Source organism: Pleurodeles waltl, chromosome 2_1 (assembly GCF_031143425.1).
Source record: "Pleurodeles waltl isolate 20211129_DDA chromosome 2_1, aPleWal1.hap1.20221129, whole genome shotgun sequence".
In the NCBI taxonomy this organism is placed as follows: Eukaryota; Metazoa; Chordata; class Amphibia; order Caudata; family Salamandridae; genus Pleurodeles; species Pleurodeles waltl.
The window spans coordinates 405,705,777-405,726,799 of NC_090438.1; the positions used below are offsets into that span (position 1 = coordinate 405,705,777).

At 44.5% G+C, this 21,023-nt stretch overlaps 1 protein-coding gene across 2 annotated transcripts in view; it reads right to left on the minus strand.

The window, feature by feature from the left end:
* DIAPH2 (diaphanous related formin 2) overlaps positions 1–21,023 on the minus strand; it is a 3,364,504-nt gene that overhangs the window by 2,408,847 nt on the left and 934,634 nt on the right. For both annotated transcript variants that reach the window (XM_069213107.1, XM_069213115.1), the window contains one exon: positions 10,005–10,123. In XM_069213107.1, the coding sequence (XP_069069208.1) occupies positions 10,005–10,123 (119 nt within the window). The remainder of the gene's footprint in view (positions 1–10,004; positions 10,124–21,023) is intronic.

Below are 21,023 nucleotides of genomic sequence, written 5' to 3' on the forward strand. Positions count from 1 at the left end.
GTCCGAGTTTGACAAGATGCAGATATATACATTTTTTTAGGGCTGGGACGGATACCACAGACTCCTTAGATCATGCTTTGGGCACTGGTGTGGTGATGTGCCTCCATTTGACAAAGTGTGGGACATCGGGTGCTAATCGCGTTATTTCTTCATAGATAAAAAAAGACAGTGAACTCAGACTGATTTTTCGGACCTTCAGTTTTTTTTAACACCTTCCATCAGAAGGACACACCCAAGATGCTAACTGTGGGCCACATCCTATCTACCTGTCTACCTATCTGTAGTGTGTATGGTGTCCTTGGACATGCAGGACACACTTTCATGTATCTATGTTGCAGACTCAAAGGCGGTTTTTCAACTTTGAAGGGGAGGGTGCAGAAAAGGCAAACTTACAGTTCACTCTCCTGTACTTTTGCCTCACCTCAGCCCCCAGGTGTTTACAAAGGAGTGGTTGTGACTTATCTTTGAAGATTGGGAGTGCATGCATTCCCATACCATAAAGACTGATAGGCAAGCTTGTCATAGTTAACTGAGAACCACCTGCAGACTACCATTTTTCTGAAGTCTTTCCTGTGGGTTCTCCATGAATGAGCTGAAACCGCACCTGTTGCTACTGCAGAGAATTCCCTTTACAAAGGCTGTTCTGGACATTGTGGTTTGTGAAGCCTTTCCATCCTAACAGCAATCCCAGAACATTAATTATATGATCCTGATGTTTCAGGCTTAGTCTTGTGTTCCAGCCTGGATGGTATTGAGGCTCCTTGGACTCTTAGCCTCATTTATTTTGCTGGTGCTTTATGTCCGTTGTACCTGTGGGGTCATGTGTTCTGTGCTAGGAAGTGCTGAGGGTGTGTCTGACTTTAAGGGAATTTCCTTGTTTGTCACCATCTGGTGGGGTCCCCAAATGCCAGGGTGGACAAACTCAGCAGGCAACGTTTACACTACCAAAAGGGGTGCCTGGACCCGGTGGTTCAAGGCTTTCTTGACCAATGGGGCATGCCTCTTTGGCATCTCAGCATACTTTCATTGTCAATCTTTCTGTGAGCTATAGGTTCCACATAAAGGTTACCTGGGAGAACCATTTTTCTTACCGTGGGACCCCAGTCTCCTTTAAGCATTCCCTCCTCTGAAGCTGGTTCCCTGGCTTCTGAAGAATGTCAGGAAGGACCAGGCTCAGCTCATGCTGATAACCCTTCAGATTTTTCACTGACCCACCCTCCTCTCACCCCCAAACTGTGGAGTGGTCTTCTGGGTATTCATAAGGTTGGAAGTTCGATTTTGCACTGCACACTTCTTCCCTGCCATTCCACAATGCTACTTGTAGCTACTTAGATTGGTTTGCATGTCACAATATGCAGCTCATCATTCATGATGAGTGCTGAATAGCATCCGCTGCCCTAAATCACCATATCAATTTTATGTAAGCTGAGTTGCTGTCCCCTGGTAATATGAAACCACCTCCCTAAACAGTGCTAAAATTACTTAACACGTTACTGAAACTTTTGTGCCTCTGCATTATTTAAAACAGAACATTGAAACTACACTTATCAATCAATTATAATGTCCAGATATAGTCCCAAAATGTAACTCACTCTTCCTTCCTATCCTCGGATCCAAAGAGTGTCCGTCCCTAGTTTTGCCAAAGGCTACAGGCACATTCAGTAACATAGGTGGGATGGGGCAATCTTTGTTACTAGTACTAAAACTTTAAGTGGTGGCAGCCTTTAAAGCAGGTGTTATAGCCAAGAGAGCACTGTACAGCAAGAGCGCAAAACAACATTGTAGTGCCCCAACAAATTTCTTCATATTACAAAATAACCACATTTAACCAAAAAGTGTAAGTCAATGTTAAAGTTAACCATATATTTGAATGCATATTGTTGTAAGTATTCATACTTAGATAATGTAAGCATATATATTTATATGAAATAATAATGTGTTGATTGCTGTTACTAGAAATTTCACCTCAAAACTGAAAGGCCTGTTTTCCACCTTGAGCAATTGTTTTGCATGAAATGTTTTCTTCTTTTTCTGCAGTTGTAACTTTCTAAAAGCCTTCTGTTAGTTAGTTAGTTAGTAAAGACATTTGTTTTGTTTTAGACACGGAAGAGTGGACTAGGAGGAGAGTGGACAACAGGAAGGATGACTCAAGGGGTCATATAGGCCAAGCCCCGGGGAGGTGGCAGTCTCCAGGGCCATAAACGGAACTCACCCTCTTCCATGCACAATCTTGTTATCACTAATGTTATTGGAAATGTTGCAGTCATATTGTGAATTATGTCATACAACCTGTCATTACTGATGTAGTATGTGACGTAAGTAGCAGAGTATTCAATGGTGTGAGTGATAGTTACCTTAAGGTACAAGTTATAGTTTCCTGCAATTAGTATACCTATAACTGCTGGATTATTATGGTTTTGTGTCTTTAGAATTTAAACCGAGCTATAACATCCCTGTAACCTTTGTTTTATTTTTCAATTAATTTCTAAGGTTTTTTTAATTCTATTTCCTAAATATAACAAGACTTTAACCTTTGTTTTATTAGTGAATTTCTACGGTTTTTTACATTAATATTGAATTACTTCATGTTAATCCAACCCCAGCTACGCACGGCCTACAGCACCAAACCCTGGGCATGCATGGCCTTTGACCCTATCTGTGCATGGCCCTAACCATGCACGACAGGGGGTGAATTCACGCATGGCCTTCGGCTGTATACAGAGGTGGGTCAGCCACAGGACCAACCCCTTGTAGACCCCCCTCCCCAGGGCCCAGCTAATTTGTGAAAGGGGATAGAGGCCACGTAGCACCGCTCCCCTGGCAATTTTGGCCTGGGTACCCCATCGCCTGGGGCCCGGCCAATTCATGAAAGAGGGTGGGGGGCCACATTTCCCCCCTCCCTGGACTTATTTGGGCCCCATGGACCCCATAACCTGGGGTGCAGCCAATTAATATAAGAGAAGGTGGGCCACGTGCCCCCCCCACCCTGGGCTGATTTTGGCCCCAGGAACCCCATCCCTAGGGGACCGGCCAATCATTGAAAGGAGGAGGGGGCCACGCGCAGTTTTCCTACTCCTGTCTGCTAGGAGTGCACTTACAGTTTGCTTTTGCTTGGCGGGAGCTGTCATAGCTCCTGCCAAATGACAGCAAACTACTATTTCCCGAGGGTGGGCACCTCAGGAAATAGGGAGCCAACCCTAGCGTGTGATGGTCCCTGGGGCCATTAATGGCTCCAGGAAGTGGACCACGTAGCCTTCCCCTACTTTGTAATTTAAGGGCCTTCCCTAGGGAGTTGGTGGTCCCGAGGGCCCAATATGGCCCTGTTGGGGGCCTCGGGTGGTCCCCGGGGCCATAAGTGGCCTGGGAGCGGGCCGAATGCCCCCCCTCCCACTTTGTAAAGAACATATTAACCCCAAGGAGGTGGTGATTTCTAGGGACCTAATGAGAAGAAGAGGGGGGTCTGTGCACCCCCCACTCTTATATAAAACCAAGTCCCGGGGAGGTTGAGGTCCCTAGGGCATGCTTAATTGTAATATTTAGGAGGAGGGCACACAGGGCACTTCCTCCTAGGGCTTTCAAAAGCCCTGAGGACCACCATGTCTTGGGGTGAAATGCAAAAAAAAAAAAAATTAGGTGGCCGCGAAGACCAAATGGACCCCAAGAACCTCCATCTCTCCAGGGCAAGAACGAACTGAAATGCATGGGGGCTGTGCAGCCCCCGCCAAACACCCCGGGAACAGCCACCTCCTTGGAGATATAAAATAAAATTATTAGGGGGTTCCTGGTGACTCGCTGTGTCCCAGGAACCACCATCTTGCCAGGTCTAAATCTCACAAATATGTGGGGGGTGCAGTGCCTGCCCCAGGGACCACCACCTCCCCTGGGCTTCAACTTAAAAAAGACAGGGGGGGGCACAAGACCCCTCTGTGCCCTGGGGACTACTACTTCCCAAGGGGTACATTTGTTGGAAATGGCGGGGGCTGCGTGGACCCTCAGAGACACTGGGGACCAGCACCTCCCCTGAGCCCAAGGGATCGCTACCTCCCCAGGGATATAATAACATTAAGGGACTGGGTTCACATGGAACTCCGGCCTCGGGGACCACCTCCTTCCTGGGGCCAAATAGAAAGAAGAAGGGGTGCCGCATGGCCCCCCCTCCTGGAGCCAAACATGTCTCTGGGGACCACCACCCCACAGGGCTGGCTTCTGCAACCTCCCAAGGTGCCCACTCTTGGGAGGTAGCTGTTTGCTTTTGCTTGACGGGAGCTGACAGCTCCCACCATGCAAAAGCAAACACTCCACTTTCAGAAAGCGAGAAGTCTAAAAATGCTCCTTCTTGCTGAAAGTGGAGTTTTCATTCTTTCCCTGCCCGAAAGAGATGATAACACTGCTCCTGCACGTAGGGTGCTGTTATTCGTAGCAGGAGACGGGAGCTGCCAGGGACCATCGGGCCATGAGGCTCCCCCCTCAGTTCCTAACATCAAAATAAAAAATAAAAAAACAGAACACTTGCTTCTTTAAAGTACAAATCATCCAAGTGTGTTTTCTAAGCGGTTACACCCTGTAAATTTGTCTGATGAAGAAACTCAAAACCTTGGCATCCTTTAGCACCTGTTGTGGAGAAGATGCACTAAACATATACCCAACAAGGTAGCACTCACTAATTTGCCAATAAAAAGTACTCCAGTTGGGTAGACATTCTGCCGAACAAGGTGGCCTCTTCTTAGATAAATTCGCAGGGAAGGATTCATTCTGGCGTGATGCTCATTTCACAGAAATAAAACATCAATGTGAAGAATTTGAACAAAGCAGGTGCTCAAGTAGAAGCTCGACTTCTGTAAAGTGGTAATCATCCTAAATGTGTGCACACGGCCAAGGAAGAGACAGTGGGGGTCATTCTAAGTCTGGCGGGCGGCGGAGGCCGCCCGCCAGACTTCCCCCTCCGAAATACCGCTCCGCGGTCGAAAGACCGCTGAGGGTATTCTAAGTTTTTCCCTGGGCTGGCGGGCGGTCGCCAAAAGACCGCCCGCCAGCCCAGGGAAAAACTCCCTTCCCACAAGGATGCCGGCTCGTAATCGAGCCGGCGGAGTGGGAAGGTGCGACGGGTGCTGTTGCACCCGTCGCGTATTTCACTGTCTGCCAAGCAGACAGTGAAATACTTGTAGGGGCCCTCTTACGGGGGCCCCTGCAGTGCCCATGCCAGTGGCATGGGCACTGCAGGGGCCCCCAGGGGCCCCGCGACCCCCCCTACCGCCATCCGGTTCCCGGCGGGCGGACCGCCGGGAACTGGATGGCGGTAGGGGGGGTCGGAATCCCCTCGGCGGCGCAGCTAGCTGCGCCGCCTTGGAGGATTCAATAGGGTGGCGGTACACTGGCGGGAGACCGCCAGTGTTGCCGGTCTGACCGCGGCTTTACCGCCACGGTCAGAATGCCCTGCGGGGCACCGCCGGCCTGTCGGCGGTGCTCCCGCCGACCCTGGCCCCGGCGGTCTAAGACCGCCGGGGTCAGAATCACCCCCAGTGTGTTTTCTCTGCCTTTTCACTGTGAAAAGTTATCTGTAATCCTTGATGGAGGTGCTTGCATCCCCACCGTGCATGGCTGAAGGCCATGTGTGGCGTGGGGTTAGATGGTTATAGGGGGTTGGCCACAGGGCAGGGCCACAGTTATAGTCACCTTAGGGCACGAGTTATAGTTACTTGAAGCAACTAACTATAACAGCAGAATTTCTATGGTTTTGTACATTTAAAATCTGAGCATAACTATAATGTCACTGTAATATTTGTTTTTTAAGTGAAAATGTATATATATATATATATATATATATATAAATATATATATTTATATTTTATTTAAAAAAATAAGTTATGGAGGTGTTATAGTTAGGAAACAGAATTAGAAGGGGATATAAGTTATAGTTAGCTCAGGTAACTATGACTGCTGAATTTCTATGGTTTTGTGTGTGTAAAATCTGAACCGGACTCCAACATCCCTGTAACCTCTGTTTTTTTCAGTGAATTTCTGAGACTTTTTAATTCTTTTTCCTAACTATAATGTCCCTGTAACCTTTGTTGTTTTGAGTCATATATAGTTATGTATATATAACTATATATATGTATAAAACTATATATATATATATATATATATATATATATATATATATATATATAACTATATTTATGGTGAGGGCCCAAGTTATAGTTACCTTATGTCACGAGTTAGAGCTACTTGAGCTAACCATATCTATAGCTGCTGAATTTCTATGGCTTTGTGCAAGTAAATTCAGAATCTAACTGTAATGTCCCCGTAACCTTGGTTTCTTACGTGAATTTCTATATTTTGTTTTAATTCTATTTTTTAACTATTACGTCCCTGTGAGGTCCCTGTGAGGTTGTCTGCGGGACCTGGACTGCAGCTAGCCTTTGGCTGTGTGTGGTGGGGGTTGCCCGCAACGCATGGACTGTGGCCAGGCCCTGCAGCTGACTCCCTATTCCACCCAACCCAAAGTCACCCAAGGCCTGGCTATATTTTAGAAATAAGTAGGGGGGCTACGCAGACCCCTCGGATCCCAGGGGCTGCCACCTTCCCTGGAAGACATTAATATGGGGGGTGTTCACTCAGACCCCCACAGGCCCTGAGGACCATCACCCCCCCAGGGGCTATAGGTAAAAAAATAAAAATGCAGGGGTCGCACGGACCTCCCGCGCACCTTGGGGACCACCACCTCCCCAGGGCCAAATAAATACTGTAAAAATGGAGGTGGCCACGTGCTTCCACCTCTCTAGGCCAATTTCAAGCCTGAGGACCCCATCACCTGGGGCCCACCCACAAGGTCATAGGTGCTCTGGCTCCTTCAGGACCCGGCATTGGTCCTGCACACAAGGAGCTGCTGAAAATAGCAGCTCCCTGCTTTCAAGAGCAATCATTTGCTCTCTTTTCCCACCCACATGTTAGTGGACAGGCAAAGAGATGAAAACTCACTTTAAGCAAGCGGGAGCATTTTTAAAACTCCTGCTTTCTAAAAGTGGAGTTATGTTTGCTTTTGCTTGGCAGGAGCTGTCATCTTCCACCAAGCAAAAGCAAACAGCTACCTCCACAGGGTTGGAACCACATGAGGTAGCAGGAGCTGGCCCATGTGTGTTGCGGTCCCCAGGACCAAATATGTCAGCACGGGAAGGCCGCACAGCCGCAGCCCTTCTTTTCAATTTGGCCCTGGGGTCGGGAGTCCATGATGGAGCCCCTTCTTAAATGTATTTGTAGCTCTGGGGAGGTGGTGGTCCAATGGGGGGTCCGCAGGACCCCCTATTTTTTTGTCAGGTGCTGTACCAGGGAGGTGGTGGTCCCTAGGATTGAGGGGGGGTCCCCCCTAATAAATGTATATGTTGCCCCTGGGAGGTGGTGGGACCCAGGGCGCAGGAGGGTCTAAAGGACCCCCCCTCCATTAGACTATTTAATATTTAGCGCCAGTGAGGTGGTGGTCCCCAGGGCATGTAAAAAGCACTGGGGGGGCATGTGCCCCACTCCTTTTTTAACTCCCTATTGATCCCGGGACCTGGCCCACCCTGGTGCCAAAGCATTTTTAAATGTAGGAGACCAAATTTTTTTTTTTTTTACAGTGAAATTCACGAATATTTAGGAACTTTGCAGTGAATTCAAAAATGTTTTGCTATTTTGCCCTGAGGAGGTAACTCCAGCACCCCTGCACCAAGACTAGGGGGTTAGGGTAAGCGTATCCTCCTCCCTTTTCTATTGTTTGTTTGTTTTTGAGACTCAACTGAAGCCAAGTATCAAAATGGCTGCCAACCCTTCCTGGTTGAGGTGTTGGCAGCCAATCAGATCTCTGCAGAAATCTGCAGTGTTTGCGAAGTCCTCGCGACCATAGATTTACAAATTTGGATTTCCTTTAATTTCTCTTAAAGTACTAAAAAGATTTACACCAAATAAAAATATAAAATAACGGTGATCTGCGGACCAAAATTAGTGTAATTCCATCCAGTGGTTCGGGATGCAGGCATGTCTAAAGAGTCTATGGGAAGTAATATGGGAAACACACATTTTTTGACCCCCCTTTCTTTTGGCCCCTGCTTGATGGATCACCCTGAATCTTTCCATACACAACAAGACCCTTGGGTACACTTTCTCTGGAAAAGTTTGTGAAGATTCATCAACCAGCACCAAAGATTTAGCCAAGTAAAAAAAAAATGCTTTGTCAATGCGAATTAGGTCCTAACTAGAACTACCTACTGGTGCCCGCCAGTAAGTAGTGTGTATGTGTGTGTGTGTATACATATATATATATATATACACACACAAATACACACTACACATACTATATATATATGTGTGTGTTTCACTTACCTAATATATACGTACATTTTCGTTGGAAAGGTATGTGTGGTAAAGAGTTGCGTGGTTTAGGCAATGTGAGGTAAAGTCATTGCTTCATACAGGCTGCGTGGTAATGGCATGCATTTTTTCTTCATACATCTGTCTCAGTATCATCAGTGGCACTCAGCACACTCACAGCCAGGACATCATCAGAAAGAAAACAAGTGAAAAAACGAACTACACTTTTCCGTCTATGGGCCCAGCATCTGGAATGATGTTTCTGCATGTATAAGGGCCAGCTAAACTTTGCCTCAATGTAGAAAACAGCTTAAGGCACACCTCTTTGAAGAATACAACATCTCATAGCCCAAACAATCTGCTTTCAGTCTTAGAAACCAGTTACCCCTACTGCTACATGTTGGCTGTATTTTTACTTTTGGCCCTACACAGCCATCTCCTGCCTTCTGGCTAGGTTCAAGCTATATAAATATCACATTCCTATATACATAAGTAATAAGCCAATTAATCTTATTTGTGCCGAAAAACGTTTGCTCAACACAGTTATCACTCCCCACAAGTGCACTTATTAAGTACGATAACTTGATTGTTTTATTAACAAATACTTAGGGAAAAAAACTTAGCTTGTCTACTGGGCTCCTTCAGGTAGGAACAGTCACACCACACATCAGTGGATGTGATTTTCAAAGAAACGTGAACAAAATAACAGTATAGTAAACGTTTCATTGAGGAAAGAGAAAGAGTGACTGGAACATCTGGTAAACCAAGTTACAAAATGTTTTGGTTTACTCAACATTATTATCTAAGTGTCTGAATTTTACATAACGCCCATTGAGTCAGACTATAGCAAGTCAAGAAGGTCATCTAATCCGAGAGCAAGAACACAAAACAGATTTACTACTGAGGCAATGCTTAAAGTGGATGGAAAAATAGTGACAGTGGACAAAAGCAGAAAATAAAATAATGCATTGAAAATAGCACGCTTATTTCAGAATTAAAAATGTTGTCATCAGAAAGAAAGGGAGCTCCCTCAATGTCACTGTACGACGAAGACATGCAGATTGAGGGTGCACATCCATTTTAAGTATGTGGCTTATTCAAAAAAGTTAGGCGTAGATACCTTTAGGGCATTGTGCTGCCCCTGTCTGAGGCTGCCTTGGAAGAGATCTGCAGACAGGCCCATCAATTTAGAGTGAGTAGTGTTGTTAGCATCAATTAAATACCTGGACTCAAATACATTCTTTCATTGGACTTCGTGTGAAGTACAGCATCGTATCCAGCAATGTTCAATCTGTAATAATCTCATACAAGACTCCTGAAAAAGGGCAGCAGCACTGCTCAAAGTGTGATCTCATCTGACCTGCCTTAACATGGTATTAAATTAAACATGATCGCAAGGTCTTCGCCTTTGCCATACTCTTTCACCTCAGGTACTTGAGCCGCGTGGACTCCCCATTTTGAAGGCGCGAATGAAAGAAGCTTAGGTAAGGAGACGAAGATTGATTCATCACGGGCCGTATATCCTGACAGAAAAAACTCAATCTTCGCTGGATGGACGGTGTGCTGTAACCACCCGACCTCGTGGCCATGCAATAAAATTACCAATCACAGAGGAGAGGACGCCAATAATTAACGGGCAAGCCCGTTTTAGAAAAGGATATTCCATTTCAGCTCGGATGTCGCCGAAGCGGTGCTGTAATTCAATCAAGTCCTCATCTTTGCTTTCATCAAATACTTTCAGTTGAATGTCGAGCTCCTCGTTTTCTTTCTCTTTCAGTGCCTAATGTAAAAAGAATATAAAATGTGAATTACTGGTATCAGGACTCACGCGTTCCACGGAGCCCGTATTCTGTCAATAAATACGTCAATACAACGAAACGCCGCATTATAAATTCTCCAATACAGAGAATGCTGAAAACATAATTTTCACAGGTAACATGTTTGTATGTTATTTTTCAACCTATTTTAAAAAGAAAATTCATTTTGTCTATTGCTCTCTGTCCGAAGCTGGTGCGTAATTGAGAACTGCTTCAGTACAGACCGTGCTACTGCCACGCTGGATTCACACGGCAGAGACTTACCTCTGTTATAAATCAAATTATGGTTTCATGATGAGTAAAGAAATGTCCTTCTGTTGAAAATAAACTAAAATGAATTCCTATCAAATGACATGCCTTTTGGTGGAAATATTTGCAGCTTGTTTTGCATTACCCCATGGTTTTGATAATGCCCCCACTTATTTTAGTGATACCATTGCGAAATAAAAAATAGAATAAAATATACATATCTTCTCAGCTCGACTCCACTCTTATGGAATTCCTTGAGGGCTTACCCCCGTCATCCATCGTGTCTAAAATGTGCATTGCACCACTCTTAGAAACGATAGGTCAGTATGGGCCAATTATACTTCAAACCAAGAAAATAAAGGGATAATTGTGATAACCAATGATTTCAATGGGAATATGTTTTCTCACACTGAACATTTCAAAATCAAACCTTTTGGTAATGGGACTAAAACTGGGCAAAATAAACTCTTCCATATTATCCAGTAAATTGTGCATGATTATAGGAGTTTCCCCGGTGCCACCAAATGAACCATATGTTCAATAAGGCTCACTCCCAATAGAAACAAGTCAACACAGTATAAAGAACTCCAGCTTCCACACTGAAGATAATTTCTCCTACTTCGTCAGTGATAACAATCTTTCTGGTAGAAACTTCTAACCACAGGATCCCCGCCTTCTAAAAACCATTAGGTGTCGAACTGACTCCAAAAGATTTAACATTGATTATGCACTCTATAAGGTGGCATTGTTCCAACACAGAAATCACATAAAAGCTGCAAAAAGCACCAGTCCTGTGCGCTGACATTAGTTCCATTCTATCAGCACCTTGGGATGCAGATCTCTCTATTTTTTACCTCGTCTTTTGATAAAGTTTTTTCCTCCAAAATTCTGTGCAAGGAGCACGTTGCCACTGTCCTCACATGTCCCCACTGAAAACTACCAGACATAAACCTTGAAGGAACTATCATAAAAAGATGTCTGTGACAGATGGCCACGCGCTATGGTGTGTCTCTGATGTCTAGGGTCATCGCAAAACACAAGGCCTAACAACTGTGCCTAGAGTAATTCAAAAGGGATTAGGAGGCATGAAGCCAAGCTCTATGTATCCGAATACTAAATGAAGGCATGTAAGACTCACTGTCAGTCGAAGTCAAGGGTATGTGCCTGTTACCACTGATGAGACCATTCCCACAAATAATCCTTCTTACAATTAAAATCATCAGATAAGTTTAAATTCAATAAACCTACAAGATGACGAAGAAGGATTCTTCTACATCCCACCACTTTTGATCTGCGGGCCTCTTGGTCCCAATCTACTACCAAGAAATTGATTCTACAATTAGTCATGATGCCTCTTCAAATTACGGGGCCATCAGCGATGCCACAAAAGACAGAAGTTTACAAAGAAGCAATATTGCAGATTTTTGGTACCCTTCTGTCTTCTGTTGATGCGCCTTCAGGCTCCACCGATGTGTGTAGGCCTCCAGTTGGTTTACTGCCAGAGGATCCATCCTCAATGCCATTGTGTGCCTCTTGTCACTACTGCATGGTCAACCTTGACCCCGGGACCTATGCTCATTCTGATTTTAAACCCAGTGCCACACTCCACCCCAGTTTCTGACATGTTGATGACAGCTTTGACACTATAGAAGTATTCGGTTGTTTTGTCAGACACCAAGCTGACCTACATTGAAGTTGCGTCAAAAACAAGCCCAGATGAAGCTACTACAAAGTCATTCTGGCTCAGACAGACCATTACCATTACCTAGGAGTCATCCTCAAGCACTCCAAAATCAAAGAACATGGCTAGCAAGGTTTTGGTGATGATGAGAGAGATTATGGGCAAGATGCACACCACTACTATGATGATGATGATGATGATGACATACGTCTCTTGACAAAGGGTTGAGCTCTATCTCGAACACTCAGTGGAAGTATCAGCCTCTTTTGCTGTGGTAATTCAGCATGTGGACGAAGTTCTTGACTTACAGCTACCATCTATTGAGGTCAAAACTAACATACGAACAGGGGTCATGTAACCTGGGCAGACCTCTTCAGAACTGCTCCTGCCTTTCAACAAGGCTCTTTTGGACACACTACTGGGCACTTGGGCCAAACCTTGTATTTGCCAGCCAGTACACTGTCTAATGACTAGAAAACACAGTCCTGCCCCAGAAGATCCCGCCTTCCTTACTCAACATTCTATACCTGAAAGCCAGGTGTTTCAGGCATCTACAAGTAAACTAAACTCAAACTTGTTCCCTACAACTTGTTCTGAGAGAGAATCTAAATATATGGAGGCATTTGTCAAAAACAACATTTCCCTCTGTGAGTCTGGCCCTCATTCAGTCATCTCTACCTGCCTAGTCTTTGGTCAGTGAGATCTTACTGTCAGTGACCAATGAGTATAGTGCCAATTTGGTGCAGATCATCCAGGATGACTAAGATGCACCAAAATATGTCACCTTCTATAGACTTCACACTACTGACTGCTTAGGCGGGACAGCTGGTATATGTGCGGTGCTTCAGTGCCACATGTGAATGAGATCTATTGGTGTTTCAGGTGACGCCCAAGTGTTGTTTACAAATATGCTCTTTGATAGTAACCATGTTCTTCAGAGACAAAGCAGACCCCACACTGGAGTGCTTCAAACAAAGGAGGGCCACGGTGAACTGCCTCAGCCTTTCTGTGCCCGTGTGACAGTATCTCCAACAAATTTGGCCCTTTTGAGGCTTCAGAAGGTTGTTTGGCTCAAAGGCACATCATCCCAGCAACAGATCCATGGTCCTTTTGAGGCTGGGTTGGCAATCCAGCTGTCAAAGTCTAGACCTTCAGGGGGAGCAAAATGACCTGTTCCCTGCTCATTGCTTCAGTTTTCAAGCGCTTTAGCTTGCTCTCTGTGGAACATGGCCACCCTGTTGGAGGGAGGAAAGTTATTACCTCCAAGGTGGTGGAGCATAACATTTGGCAATTGGGTGCCCAAAATAGTTCAGCAAAGATACGCCAAGACGTTGTCAGACCAGCCACGTATCCCACCTACCTCACAACAGCCTTCAGAAGACCATTTGTCCATTTTGCAGGAGGAAGCTCATGTTCTTTTGGACAAATTAGCCATAGAGAGGGTTCAGGCACTGGTAATATTGACTGGATTTTACTGCAGTTATTTCCTGATGCCAAAGCAAGAAGAGGTTCTTCATCCTATTTTTAGATCTTTGTCCTCTCAATTTTTTCCACAAAAAGGGCAAATTCAAAATGCTCAATTTGGCCCACATTCTCTCTGCCTTGGATCCAGGAGATTGGATGATAGTGCTGGAGCTGCAGGATATCTATTTTCATATCCCTGTCCTGCAGTCCCAGAGGCATTGCCTACAGTTTAAGGTGGGCCAGGAGCATCTTCTAATTTTCTTGCTCTCCATCAGCCTCACAAGTGCCCCTCAGGTGTTTGCAAAAATGATTGTGGTAGTCACAGAACACCTTGGAATTTAGGAAGACTGGTCTTCCGGTACCTCAATGACTGGCTGTTGCAGTTAGTCGTGAACCACCTCTTAGTGGCAGCAGACCTCTTATCACCTTTGGGGTTCTTGCTCAAAATTCCAAGGACTGCAATGGGGGCTGCTCACTGCAACTGAGCCATCAGCAGACTCCTCTCCTTCCGACACCTACAACAAACAGTGATGGCTGTTTTGGTGCTGGGTTCGGGAGGCCACTTGGAAGAGGATGAGATCAGATGACACTGGTCTCCGGCGCAGGCCTACCTCTACAGCACTATGTTTTAGTTGTGGTCCATATTTTTGGCATTGATGTACTACCTGCCAACCATAAAAGGAAGGTTGATCCAAGTTCTAATTGGACAATGCCACTGCCATGTGCTACAAAATCTTTTGCCTTGAATGCTGGGATACATTTGTAGCCTTTTGTAGTTTCCATCATACAGACCCATTGTATGCAAAGTTGCTAGATAGGTGGTTTTTTGTGCTCTCTTTAGACCAGGAAGGATTTGTTGTGGACACTATTAAAGGTTACTTATTGGTTCTTTCTGTATTTCTGCATTTACTGGACCAGCCATCCAGGTTTAATTCACCTGTTATGATGTGTTCTCCTAAAAGATTAGTTCATGTGTTCCCACTCAAATCCCTCCATTTCTGTAGCAAGCCGTCTTACAAATCAATATGCTGTGCATTATGTGAAAAGAACTACTGCCAATGAAAATCTTCTTGAAAGAAAAATGAACGACCCCACTTCACACCGAAACTGCTAGGGGCAGACTGGGAACCAATAGCAGCACAAAATGTTCAAACCAGCCAACATTTTCCCTTTTGCTCTCACACATTCACTTTTCTTCTTGTTCTGCCCCACTGTGCCTGCTGCAATAAAGCACAGGGCGCTGGAGAGAGTGGCAAAGAGAGCAAAGGACTTTCAAACCCAAGCATTGGCAAAGCCAATAGGTCTCACCTATATGAGACATATTGGCTTTGTCAAGGTGTTTTAGCCATGTTGTGCAGCATGGCTAAAAGTAAAGGTAAAAACTGCTAGGACACGGTCAGCACTGGCCACATCATAGCATTTGTTCCCCTTACTTTCAGCCATTCGGTGCATCATCCTGGCCGCTGCATAACATGGTTGAACAAAATATTGACAAATCCAATAGTTCCTTAATAGGCGAGACCTATTGTCTTTGCCAATGTGTTTTATTAGGCCTAGCACACAGCAGTGAGTACACTGACCCACTGCAGCAAAGACTCTCAAATCGGTGGCCTTGTGCTGCACAGTCCCCTCAAGACATTTTGTAATAGTCACTGCAACAGTGCTCTCGTGTTCCATAGTGTTTCATCCTGAGTTTACAGAAGTGTTTCAGACAAAAGGAATGTTTAGAACTGTTTGTGTGTGGTCATTTCAAGCCCCGGAACAAGAAACCAAAAGGGTGCATGTATAGTACATTTTCTGGCACTTATCTGTGTGTGGGGCTGGATGTCCTGAATATATTTCTATGGGGAGCTTGAAGAACAGCTTGTTGCCCCTGCTGCCAGAGAGCACCAGTATGAAACTAGTGGGGCTGCTGTTCTCCCCCATGCCTACAGGCTGCGGGAACTGAGACTCTTGAAGGAAAGGATTCTCTGTTGCGGGTCAGACAGATTTACAAGCATGGAAGAAAATCAAGACCAGAAGCCTGGACACGGATAGAATTGGCATGACTGGGACTGCAAAAAATAGACCCAAAATATGGCCAATCCTTATTACATGATGAGGAGCATTTCAGTGAACTGTCAATGAGCTAGCAGCTATCAGTGCCCCATAGTGCTTTTTTCAGCAGGCTTGCTGGAACATCAAGCAACAATGACTGGGAGGCGGGTGGAGGTGCTTCTAAAAAAAAAATGTATTCGCTGCTGTTAGACCTGACAGCCTTAGAATGGTCAGCCCCCAACTTTTTGCCTGCCTCCCTGTACTTTTCTGACATTGTTTTAGCTAGTTTTAGGACTCTGTGCACTTTGCCACTGCTAACCAATGCTAAAGTGCATATGCTCTCTCCCTTAAACATGGTAACATTGATTAATTCCCAATTGGCATATTTGGTTTAACTGTAAGTCCCTAGTAAAGTGCACTACATGTGTCCATGGCCTGTAAATTGGATGCTACTAGTGGGCCTGCAACACTGGTTGTGCCACCCACATAAGTAGCCCCTTAACCATGTCTCAGGCGTGCCATTACAAGGCCTGTGTGTGCAGTTTCACTGCCACTTCAACTTGGCATTTGTAAGTACTTGCCAAGCCTTACACTCCCCTTTTTCTACAGGTAAGTCACCCCTAAAGTAGGCCCTAGGTAACCTATAGGGCAGGGTGCTATGTAGGTAAAAGGCAGGACATGTACATGTACATGTGTGTTTTAAATGTCCTGGTAGTGGAAAACTCCTAAATTCGTTTTCCACTACTGCAAGGCCTGCTCATTTCAAAGGATAGCATTAGGGCTACCCTCATATACTGTTTGAGGGGTAGATTCTGATCAAAAAAGGGTAACCAGATCATATTTAATATGGCCAGAATGGTAATAGAAAATCCTGCTCATTGGTGAGGTTGGATTTTATATTACTATTTTAGAAATGCCACTTTTAGAAAGTGAGCATTTATGTGCACTTAAAATCCATCTGTGCCTTACAGCCTGTCTCCAATCAATGTCTGGGCTGGGCTGGTTGACAGTTTCCTTGTGCATTTCACCTAGACAACCACAAACACAGGATACTCAGTCACACCTGCACTCCTCTGCATACTGAAAGGGTCTTCCTGGGCTGGGAGGGTTGAGGGCCTGACACTTACATTTCAAAGGCTAGTGGCCTGCCCTCACACAATGGACTGCCAAACCCACTACTGAGGCCCCGACAGACAGACCTGTACTGAAAGAGGAACTTGTGCACTTCAAAACTACTCTTTGAAGTCTCCCCCACTTCAAAGGCATTTTTGGGTATATAAACTGGGTCCCTGACCCCAAAATAAGGCACTTTTGGACGTGAACCTGCAACCTGTCAAGAGGAACTGCCTGCTGCCCAAAGGACTCATCTGGACTGCTTTGCTGGGAAGGACTGCTACCCTGCTGTTGCCCTGCTGCCTTGCTGCCCTCTGACTTTGCTGAGAAGTGCTCTCCAAGGGCTTGGATTGAGCTTGCCTCCTGTTTTCAGAATTCTCAGGGCAAAAGAGACTTCATCTCATCAGGAAGCTCCTTGTGTGCCGAAAATCGATGCACAGCCTGCTGGAAATGACACACAACCTTTTTGCGACCGAGAAATTGACACACAGCCGAGCCGTAACAACGCAACCTGACTTCCAGAGTGAAGAATCAACACAGAGCCTGCTTTGCGGCCAAAAAATTGGACACACAGCCTACCGGATCGATGCACAGACGAACCAGAACGACGCAGTCAGACTTCCCGAATGAATAATCAACTCATCGCCTGCCGTGCGATAGAATATTTGACGCGTCACCTACCGGATCGACTTAACGTCTGTGATTTCTTCCCACATGCCCAGGACATTCCCGCATCGTCCCTGGGTGTCACAAAAGATCCCCCGCATTGCAGTGAAGAACCAAGATGCCACACCGGAAATCGACGCAAAGCCCCTTGCACCGTGGAAAGAAACGCATTGTCTCTGCCACGCTGGAAATTCCAACGCACACCCTATTTTTCAATGCATCTCCTCCTCTGTGGCCTCTGTGCGTGTTATTTTTGACGCAAACCAGGTACTTTGTGCAAAAAAAAGACAACTGTTGATTTCTAAGGTTTAAGACTCTTTTTAATCTTGCAAAAGTGATATCTCAACTTGTGCTTATTAAATCTTTATCGTTTTGACCCTAATTTAACCAGATTAATATCTTATATTTTTCTAAACCTGTGTGGTGTATTTTTGTGGTGTTTTCACTGTGTTACTGTATGATTTATTGCACAAATACTTTAAACATTGCCTTCTAGTTAAGCCTGACTGCTCAGTGCCAAGCTACCAGAGGGTGGGCACAGGATAATTTGGATTGTGTGCGACTTACCCTGAGTAGGATTCTGGTCCCTACTTGGACAAGGGTGCATACCGCTGCAAACTAGAGACCCCATTTCTAACAGCTGCTCTGAGGTTAAAGCAGTTGGAAAAAGAAAAAAATATATATATTTTTTAAAAAGCATTGGCAAATATAAAGCGTTATGGCACTACTAGCTATTGCTGCACCTTAATGTTTTTTTCAGGCAGGCAGGAGGGACCATTAAGCTACAACGACATGGTGGAATGAGCCAGCAGAAGCATGGAGAAGGGGTGAGTAGGAGGGGGAAAACCAACATGGAGAAGGGGTAGGATGGAGACAGAAGCAAAATAGAGCCTGAATCACAACTCGTGTAGCAGACGTACACTAATTAAAGAGAATTGATCTGTGCTTGGTACATGCTCTGGAAAAAGAAAAAGAAGTGACATTGGGTTTGCAATGGCCAATTAGGAAGCAGAAAAGAAGAGTGACAATGCCACACAAATAGTATGCAGGGAAGGCTCCATGCCCCCTACTGTAAACAATACCCCTCACAGCAACAACACATGCACACTGTCAGGCAAGACCTAAAAAGACCTCCAATTGCCTTGAACCTTAGGAAAATGCTTTTTATCTCAGGAGTCCAAGTGTCTTCAATAGCAGAGTGTGATTTATGAAACTCGTCCCTGTGCAACATTTAATGGGCTAACAATTGGTTTAAATCAGAAGCATGCTTTATATACATCTGCTCTGTCCATAGTCTGCCACTGTGCTTGCACTCTGCTACACAGTAAACTGGCCTAGGAGAGATTTAATGGACAGGGTTTTGCTATAAAAGACTTTATAATATAATGATAATAAAACATGTAAATCAAAATAGAATGAACTGATAAAAAGTTCCATATATTTTTTTTCCCATTGGCAGATAGTTAAAAACGGCTATCATCCCTTTCAGTTCACTATTCTCCAAAGCTAATTTACCATATTTCTATCAGCATATGTAGTTGCTAGAATTCTTTACTTGATAATACAATTCTAAACATAGAGCCTGATTTATGTCTTCGCAGAGGGAATACTCCATCACAAACTCGACAAATATCCTGGTTGCCTTATTACAAACTCTGTAGGATATCATGGGATCGTAATAAGTCGGATGGGATATCCATCACGTTTGACTTTTACTACTCAAATACTACTCAGAGCTTAGTCTTCCCTCCCTCTTCAATGTAACCAATCCATAAGAGCCGGCCCAGAGTCTACTACAAAGTGGCTTCTAGTACTTCACAGAAACCCCAAATAAATTATATGCAACCAAAGTAAGGGCAAATGTTGAACTTGCACTACCCCAGCGTAATTCACACAAAAGGAGGAGCTAAGTTACAGACTATCTCACTCAACGTCACTACAGATGACGTTAGCACATTAGTGAACATTCTCTTCTGTGCCAACTGATCACTAACTAGCACTTTCACTATTGCTGTAGCAGAAAATGTGTCTGTCAGAGGTACACGGCATTACTGTGCCTATCAAATCTCAGTATTTATTTTCTGGCCCTCTGTGGGCATGCCCTTCCGCCACCAGCATTACCACGCATTACTTATTTGTTAAATATTATAGATATTTTGGTATCCGAAGAGCACACGAAACTAGTCTCCTAAATCTAATGGTCCGTCCAGTCTATTTTGTGTCTCTGTGTTTGGACAAAACAGAAGCATGTCACTTTTCTTGGCTGATTTTCTTGGGAAATAGTTTTCTGAAGAAACACGACTGGCATAAGCAATACAAACAACTAAATAATGAAAAACACGCATTATTGGCTCCGTGCAGGTACTCAAATGTATACGTTTGGATTATTAATAATGCCATTAACCTAATAATTGTAATTCTTTGTGTACAATTGTTTACTATTCACATAGACACCCTGCTTATGAGTGCATTGGACATATTAACGCCTATTGTATTTCTCCTCAGTGTTAGGAGAAAAAAGATTGAAGACAGGCTAACATATGAAAGGAATAAACTCTGGGTACCCTCACGTGCGGCAAACAGCTCTCTATAGATCCAAATAGCATTTCATTACATACATTGCCTGTGATCGCATCACGTGAGTGACTCAGAGCTGCCAAGGAGGTCCATCCATGGCGATCATTGTGTAGAAGGCTGAGTCATGAAGCAGTTAATAAAACATTCACATTTCAGTAACGCTAGCAATGACTAGCCAAGGAGTCTCACCGAAACGACAAAATCCAAACTGCACAATAGTGTTCTGACATAATTAGTGGTTTCTGGGAGTATGTAATCGGCAAATATTTTTGCGTTTGAAGACCAGCCCACTTGGATCCTGTTCTTTGGAGGCGTAAACGAAACAAATGGGCACAGGATTATGCATTGTGTGGCAGTGGTGTTTTTTGCATAATTATAGATTTGCTGCATGTGGCGCATAATTATAGATTTGCTGCATGTGGCGCATAATCCGTCACCTGCTGCATAATCTGCAGATTTTATCAAAAAATGTTTCTATTTCTAGCAGTTCCAGTTCAGGCAGATCAAAAGTAATTAAGATGCGGCAATGTGTTACTGTGCAATGAAAGCACTTCTCAAAGGTTGACTAATACCCTTTGGTTACTAATTGCTGTATTTGGGTGCCAAACTGTTACTAATGGGGTAAAGCCTTAGCCCAGACAGAGTTAACGTGTAAAATGACAAAATGATGAAATAATACTTCACACTATCTGTCACATTACCAGTGCTTAATTTGCAAATGAAAGTGTGTTGGTGCCTGAAGCTCCTATTCAGAAGACTGTGGCTGGTGCAATTAAAGGTCAGTTTCTTACATTCACTACCAGACATTCCATGCTTCCTTTATCTGACTGTTGCATGTTCCTGCTTTCTCGTTTTTCTGTCTTTGTCTTCTGCCCTTTTCCTAATTTGTGTTTTTTTCATCTTTTACTCTCAAGAATATCTGATACAGAAAAATAAGTGCTGGGACCTCCAAAAAAAGGGCCAATGCCCCCCCACCGGCAACCACCAGCTCAAATGAAGTACTACACATTTGTTGGAAATGTCCCTTTCTGCAGGGTCACCCTAAAAATGTTTGCCCGCCTCCTCTTTTTGCTGAA